Below are 8,932 nucleotides of genomic sequence, written 5' to 3' on the forward strand. Positions count from 1 at the left end.
TGAAAATCTAGTTAAATGTCGATTGCCTATCTTCCAGATATCCTCAAAGACTTTGTTTGCAAGTGTTTCATGGGAAAACTATGCTGCAGTTTACTACGTTAAACATGATTTTAACTTTCAATTACCTTTCATGAACAGACTCAATCAAACCGAGTCTGCTACGCCTTTTCATGATTGTATTCTATGGTTCCAAAGGATCTTATTTCAGTAGCTTAGCTAGATAGAGAGCGCAGTTTTCTAGATAGGTGTACATTCTCCTTGACGATTTTACAGAAGACATTGTGTCTGAAATCATTCTTCCTCCACCTCTGGTACATGTGGAGAAATTAGCAGTTACTTGCGGAGGGCAGGTTAGTAATGATGTAGAAAAAATGAACACTCATTATGTTAATTACCCATCTTTTCATAACTGAAATACTGTTGAAAAACGGCACTGAACCCAAAACATTTTTATCTGGTGTAGGTTTATATTGTATACATGATAAACAACCAGCTCATTCCCTTGTCGAAACAAAAATTGTAGACTTCGTGACTAACGCTCGTAAATTTGAAAGATAATACATATATGCTAAAAGTATATATATATATATATTCTACAACTTAAAGCTAGAAACATCTCTAACATCTCATTTAAATGTTGATAAAGTAAGACATAAACACGTAGGCAATTGGAATGCTATAATTATTTGTACTGTCAGTAAGAGCCATTCAGAGCAATTCATGCTAGAAAAAATATTTAGTAATTTTTGTTTCAGATACTTTCCGCGTAAATGTCGAAAGGTTGTCAAATTTCAAACAACATAATGAAATTAGATACAGAAATTGCAGATTTAATACTACTTCGTATCAATGAAGATATCTCTATATTTTAAATGAAAATGCAACATTAGAACCTTAAAGATGACCTCTTTTCTGTAGAAAAACATTTTCATGTAAAAATATTGATTGTAAGGAGAATAATAGCCAAAGGACAATTAGACTGATAAAATATTTAGCACAAATACAAATCTGTTGCAAAATGTTTTCATAAAATATATTCCCGGAACTGTGTATATCGTGGCTATTTCTAGTCAGTGTCTATCTAGTCAGATCCCATGCAAACAGTTTTTATTGCAGGTGATGTATAAAACTCTTCTTCATCGATCTTTCCATCTCCTACAAAAATAATTTATTTTCATTAGAACTGACATAAAAAAGGATATGATTGAATATTTCTGTGATGTTGAGTTGTCGTGTTGGCAGGGCGAAGGCACGACAGCACGACAACATGACGCATACAAAAAGTGTCAATCTGTCGACTGTCGTCTCGACATCCCGTAGACACGGCAGTACGAAAGCTCCACAAACAAAGGACACGACACCAAAAGGCCATTTCAATGCTCAACAACACGAAAACTCAACAAAAATATCTGCCGAACTAATGATCCTTATTTGTCGTTATTTCATGCAAAATCTGTCACGACGCCAAAACTCGACCTCACAGCCACGGTGACAATAGAATGTATGTCCATCCCCTACCTAATGATTGCATGAAAGCTTTGGTAGATTGTGAAAAGCTTAAGCGCAAACATACCAACACACCAGTACGGCAAAATCATGCGTCATTAAGACAGATACCTTATGCGTCATATCGGCCTGCTTATAAATGTCGCTATGACGAACGCGCCAACACAGACAGGACGCAGTGGTTCAGTGGTAACACTGTTTGACTACAAAACCAGGGGTCGTGAGTTCGAGCCCCCGCTTTTCCAACTAAAAATTACTAAAATTGGGATGAGTCCCGTGCATAGGTGCTAACACCTGACACGCTAAAGAACCAGGAAAACTTCTGGAATAGGAGCATCTTCTATATTTTGTACTATCCACCCATTAAGATTACTAACATCCTTCTCGAGGAGGTGCCCAGGTGACTGCTAAAAAAATAATATACTTATATACAAACAAACAAACAACACGCGCAACAGTAAACATGCCGATGCGACAAATAAGGTATTTGTCATTTTGCGTTTAAACGATAAACATTTTGTAGTATTTAACAAAAGCACACGTTCAGTTCCATAAAGTTGTCAAGAACTATTTTTCATATTCCGATTTTACAACGTTTAGTTGATACAACGTATTGTACTTGAAAATAAAAACGGGGCAGGCGTAACATTATATAAATATCATATGGGTGACATTGATATTGCCAACCCGGGGGCAGAATGTCACCCGAGGCGAAATACAATTTGTGGCATTATTTTTGTTATGGTGACGTATGACTCTAAACGAGAAATGTTATTCACTAAAACCTCCAAAGGTTTGTATCTCTTTATTATGTTTTTAAAGTATATAAACCAATACATTTTCGGAAAGGTATTTTAAATCTTTAAAAATATACGATCACACTAATCTTTGTGCTTTTGTCTACAACATGAAACTGGTAACTAAAGATATTTTTACTATGTTCAGTTATTTTTAACAAGGCTTACAGCTTGGTGGTAACCACCATTTTATTTATATATACAGTATATCTATATTAAATTTTACTGCATCTATATTTTGTTTCCTTAGTTTAGAGAACAATGTAACATATTTTAAGCTCTTTTGGACCACTCAGTGGCCATCGTCCGTCGCGCGTCGTCAGTCGTGCGTCCGAAAACATTTTCTAAAACACCACAAGGCAGAATTACACAAAAACTTCACAGGAATAATCCTTGAGTGGCCCCGTATCAAAATTATTCAAAGAATTGAATTTCGTGCAGAACTCTGGTTGCCATGGCAAACGAAAAGTAAAACTTAAAAAATCTTTTTGTCCTAATGCGCAAGGCGTAGAGCCTTGATATTTGGCATGGGACATCATCTTATGGTCTCTGTGATGTTTGTTCAAATTGTGCCCCTGGGATGAAAAGAGGCCCCACCCCGGGGATTACAAATTTTACATAGACTAATATGAGAAAGAACACCTGAGAAAAGAGGGCCTGCCCCGGTGGTCCCAAATTTAACATAGCCTGATAAAGAGGACAAAATTTAAAATGTTCTTGTCTGAATTTTCAAGACGTAGGACTTTGATATTTGTAATGTAGCATTACCTAGTGGATCTGTACCACATTTGTTAAAATTATAACTCTAGGATGTAAAGAAGCCCTACCCCGGGGGTCTCAGGTTTTGCATTATATAGGAAAACAATTTAAACATCTTCATGCCTGAACTGCAAGGCCTAGGTTTTTGAAATTTGTTATGTTGCCTTGAGATCCTCTACCAAAATGTTCAAATTATGCCCATGGGATGAAAAGAGGCCCTGTCCTGGGGTCCCAAATTTAGCATTGACTTATATGGGGGAATATCTTCTTGTCTGAAAGTACAAGGCCCAAGTCTTTGATATTTGGTATGTAGCATTACCTAGTAGATCTCTAACAGGATTGTTCAAATTATGTCGATTGGATGAAAAGAGGTCCCATGGGTAACTTGTTAAATGAGTTATATAGGAATAGATACTTAAAAAATATGAGACCATATTTCCTAGACTGTTTAATTATTATACCTGAAGACCCCAAGCGATTAGGGGTCGCTTGACTGTGACCTTGACCTACTGACCTATTTTCTTACTTTTATAATATACAGCCTTGAAATTTGGATGACATGTACAGTTTCGCACACCGATCTTATAACTGACTTTCAGTTGCCTCGAATATGTCCTACTTTCTAATATTTTAGCATTAGTATGCCATTTTAAACATATTACTCAGATGAGCGATTCCGCGTCATCATGACCCTCTTGTTAAAAATAATTTGTATGGCTTTTCTTGTTTTCATTAAGCGTTATATGTAACTATGTCACTATAAATTACTTTAAGCTTTATTTAGTTTTTCAGTTTTACATTTTGTATCATATTCTGTAAGTAAAAGCTATTTACCCGTAATATCTAGGTTTGCGAAAAGACGGTCGAGTTTTACTTCATGCCGCATAATAGAACGTACTTCTTCCTTAACGATTACCCCATCCCCGTCGCCATCGTAGGTTTCAAAATTACATAGATCACCTTCGATGACACCGTCCTGAAATAAACGAATTACAATGTACCAACTGGCTTTCGTGAAAATTTCAGTAGCAGAACAGAGATAAATATCCATTGCGTATAGAGAGGTAAAACTACGTTGTAATTTAATTTTTGAATTTTTGTCAGTTTGAGGTGAGACCGAATCCTTTCACGAAATTACTTAATCAAATCTTTTTCATTTCTACATTAACTCTCAAGGCATTGAAATTGAAATTTGTAAAATTATATACTGTAACAATTAGATTTTTATACAGATATTGACTCTTGTGCCATTGGATATGATCTGATACTCACTAACAAAGGCCAATAGTATGAGCGGCGGTTACCGCCAAAATTAGTAAATATACAATCCATTTATAAACAAGTCCGTCAGTGCAGTGCATTTCAACGCCGTCTAATCTAAAACTCCATCCCGTCCAACCAATAAATGTGCATTCAACGCATTGTATTTTGAAACCATTTAACACAAAACTTCATTCCATCTATCTAAACACGGAACGATACATTGAAAAACTTGTTGCGATGCACCGTACTATGAAATCATCAACATGAGTTCGTGCAGTGTAAAATGAAACGATTCATTAAAGCTTGGCGCCGTCTAATGCATACTGAAACCGTGTTGTGTGATTTGTGTGATTTGGAGCGGCGTATCAAAATTTGATGCCATGCAGCTAAAAAGGAAGCAGTTTAACGAAACAAAGCAAACTTATGAACTGATAGTCTTATTAACCTTTTACAATGCACGTACTCGTGTTTCGTTAAACGGCTTCACATTGGACTGCATGGCATCAAGTTATTATACACCGCTCTTAATTACACAAAGCGGTTTCAATATGCATTAGATGGCGTCAAGTTGTAATAAATCATTTCATTTTACACTGCACGTACTCATGTTGTGTTAAACGGCTTCACATTGAGCTGGATGGTGTCATGTTTTGTTTGATGATTTCATAGTACGATGCATCGCAACAAGTTTTATTTTCAGTGCATCGTTCCGTGTTTAGATGGATGGAATGAAGTTTTGTGTTAAAGGGTTTCAAAATACAATGCGTTGAATGCAAATTTATTGGCCGGGATTGAGTTTTAGACTAGATGGCGTTGAAATGCACTGCGCCGACTTTCAATGGAGATACTTAGAATTTCTGAAATCTTCTTCTCGCTACAATACATTGAAACTTGATTGTAACCTGGACATTTTGGCCAGTTATCACCACCTGTAGCTGTTTTCCCCCACTGTTGATATTGTAACTTGAGCAACGTGTCAGTATATTCCTTTTTTAGAAAGTTATGTTTAATGGGGCCACCTCTCTAGCCATTTAACATGATATATATTTTGAAAGTTTATGAGCGGTTTCGGCCGATGACATTAAGGTTATTTTCAGAATCAATGATATTTTTCCTTTTGTTTCATACGTGTAGATAAACTATGTGTCTAATGAACAATAAAATAATCTTAATAAATTACGGTACTGACCATACCTATAATTATGTCTGGCAAGGCATTTAAACATATAATCTCAATTGTTCTGTCGGTCCTTCTTTCCCCACCCCTTTTGCTTTCTGATAGTAATATTTTACAGAAAATTTAATTCTATTCTATGTAATTGTGACAGTGAAAGGTAAAAAATCTTTGTGAAGAATATTTCGTTACATCAATCTGTACAGAATATTGCATCAGCACCCCCGTACTGTAATGGTATACAGATCCCCCGCTCACCCCCTCCTTACCTTCAATAACATCTTACCTTAACCTCAAGATGTTCTAAACATTTTTGGAATTACTTAAACTTTGATAAGGGAATGTTTTATTCTGTCCATACAAATTCACTCCATAAAACGCATATACCTTTTTGTAAAGAATGAAGGTTAATGTCAGACATTGACAATATATTTACTCAAAGTTTAATTTGAGGATGCTAAGAGAAAGGTGTACGCCGGTCACAGGACGAAATGCTTTCAGAAGCAGCCTTCGTCACGGGTGTATCAACAAAGTGCCGCGTGTTGCAGGCCGATTTCTGTGTAATTTAGCGTCAGTATGTTAGAATTTTACATATTGATAATATGTTCACTATTTAATTTAGCTTTGACAATATTGTGTTATTTGGCCCCAGAAAGTGATTACCATTGAACAGAAATATAAAAAATGAAGTATATTTATTGCCTTTCTTTTCTTATATGCCACGTGTCCTTTTTACAGATTGTATTCATGACGACCCATTTTTCTTCTTTTTCACCGGTTTATGTCTACATTGTTTGGTAGATTTATGATTTACTAATAAACTTTGATAATGTGGCAGTTGACCTAAATCCAGTGGACACTGTTTATTTTCCAATACAGGTAAATCCATATTTGCTTTACAATAGATCTATGACGGATTATCTTTGAACATCCCTGGACTTATTGGACTCAACTGCCACATTATCAAAGTTTATTAGTACTAATGAATTTATACCAGAAACACTTTTTTTTTCAAACAAAATAGTGTTAAAACTTTCTTACAGTATAAAACTCCTTCTTGAATAACATATTTAACGTTAGGTAAACACATTCAGTCCCTTTTGTGCTTCAATTTGTTTACGTTGGACCCGAAAGAGTATATCACCAACAGCGCGTGTTCACGAGTACTTTGTTTGTACACGGCCCTAAAATCACCCGTACCCCGCTTGTGAATGCCTAGATTCAGCAAAAACAAATATTTATGCAAGAACATACCATAAAAAGAGCGGTAGACGCTAAATAGAGACAAATAAGTATTGACAATACTGTGGAATAGTAGTCTTACCAAATGAACGCTCCTTTTATATGCATTTGTAGGGTTCATCAACACCAATTTAACCCCGTGAGCAAGACTTCTAACAAGACACCCATCAGCGATACAGCAGCAGACTGATAAAACAACTGCTGTCACAATTAAGGTTTTCTGGAATTGAATCATTTTAAATAAAGTTATTGTTATACCATTCATAGGTGTTAATATCTGTTCACGGATATTAAGATAAATCTGACCTATGACATAATTGTTTAATGAATACCAGAAAAGAAGTACGCTCAAGGTCTGTCATATAATTCGTTTAAGATCACACATTATTATTGAAAGTTATCATTATTTGAAATTAATTCTTACTTTTCCCAAATTATTTGTTCGAATACATGAACCACGTTTTATCTCAGTCAATTTGCAATTTTGCATTTTCCTAATCCGTTTAAGGAAGCATCATTGAATTTAAATGAAAAATAACATAATACATTGATATAGTTATAATACATCAATCACAAGAAATCCGAGGGTGGTTAAGCAAACTTTTAAACTTTCAAATATCTTGATTAATTTTGAATTCATCATAAAAGGTGTAAATTTCTGCCATTTTCAATGATTTTGGATAGCAATGAAGAAACAAACAAACAACAACAACAACAAAAAAAAAAAAAAAAAAAAAAAGAAAAAGAAAAAAACAAACAAAAAACAGAAATTGAAAATTTGACATTATTTGTTGATGGATCGTTATATATATAAAAGACAGCATTTTCGTGCAAAAATGTAATTTTTCTAAAAATATTTGTTCTCGAAATTGTAGTTTTAGTTATGATTTGAAAAAGATAGGGTCGTGTCCTCGATGCTTGCTAGACTGATTTGAAAAATAGATCTCATGAAGTTTTCATAATGGGAAAAGTCTAGGGGAAAATCACAATATCGATAATATACTGAACAGCAAAAGATGTATAATTGGTGTATTTTGAAATCAAAAATTAATTTTTCAAATTTGAATTGTTTCTTCATACCAAAATTACATTTGAAGATCTTCACGTGACATTTTTAAAAATTAATCAACCGTGAAGTCAGTAGTTCCACAATAGCCGTTTGAAAGGCTAAATCTTCTGCGTGTCAACTGCATTGTAACATCCCAATTTGGGAGCTTGTGCTAAATATGATTCAGTGTTGCGGTGCAATCATCAATATTTTTAAAGACCTTTTTGCTGTTTTTCGAGTTAGTCAATGATCAATATTTTCAAAGACAATAAAATTTTACAAAGAAACTTTTTAATTACAGGCGCACGTGAATTTCGTGCAAAACGGCTCTTGTGGGAGTACTGATTTCACGGTTGATTGCTTTTTTAAAAATTTTACAAGTGAAGTTCTTCAAGTGTAATGTGATATGAAAAACAATAGTGATTTATAAATTAAAGTTTTTAACAAAAAATACTCCAGTTATAAAACTGGATAGTTTCTTTCGCTGTTCAGTATATTTTCTCGAATAGAAAATGTTCTACAACTTTTGATCATTTTTCATGAAATTTCTCACTTCCATAAATGAAATAAAATCGCACTATATATATATATATATATATATATATATATATATATATATATATATATATAATAATGCTTACGCCAAAAACGTAATTTAATATAATGGTTAACAAGTCAATAATTTTCAACAAAAGTAAAAACATAACATACAAAAACCATGATAACTCCGACGTTTAGTATAAATTCCAACAGTCACTTTTGTGGAACTAGGAATGTAGTGAAGGGGAGAATTAGAATTATTCTGTATAAATACACAGGCAAAAAAAGGGAACAAGGATATAAATGAGGATAAAAAATGAAATCTTTGCTGGCCATGTCAATTTGTTGTTTTTATGCTCAAGTTTTTACAAGCATATCCTTATTTCTCTTTAGACAATAAGGAAGTGCCTTAAATATTAATCAAGCGATATCACATTGGCCTTGTTATTTGTCCAAGGGTTGTCATATTAGCCCAAGGCCGTAGGCCGATGACTAATACGACCGCTCGAGGACAAAAACAAGGCTAATAAGAAATCACTTGATAAATAACAATTTTATTATTAAACTTTCGGATATTGGCAGTTACATCATAAAAACTCTTTG

The 8,932-nt window shown here is 34.1% G+C and overlaps 1 protein-coding gene across 1 annotated transcript; it reads right to left on the reverse strand.

Annotated features, from left to right (window-relative positions):
* Positions 1-569: 569 nt before the first annotated feature.
* LOC123556197 (uncharacterized) lies at positions 570-8,652 on the reverse strand. Its single transcript, XM_045346769.2, has 4 exons — positions 8,501-8,652; positions 6,824-6,961; positions 3,897-4,038; positions 570-1,155 (listed from the first exon to the last, which is right to left on the reverse strand). Exons 1-4 carry the CDS (start codon positions 8,507-8,509, stop codon positions 1,082-1,084), a joined length of 363 nt encoding a protein of 120 aa, XP_045202704.1. The 5' UTR covers positions 8,510-8,652; the 3' UTR covers positions 570-1,081.
* Between the last annotated feature and the right edge of the window lie 280 nt (positions 8,653-8,932).

Source organism: Mercenaria mercenaria, chromosome 4, assembly GCF_021730395.1.
Source record: "Mercenaria mercenaria strain notata chromosome 4, MADL_Memer_1, whole genome shotgun sequence".
Classification (NCBI taxonomy): Eukaryota; Metazoa; Mollusca; class Bivalvia; order Venerida; family Veneridae; genus Mercenaria; species Mercenaria mercenaria.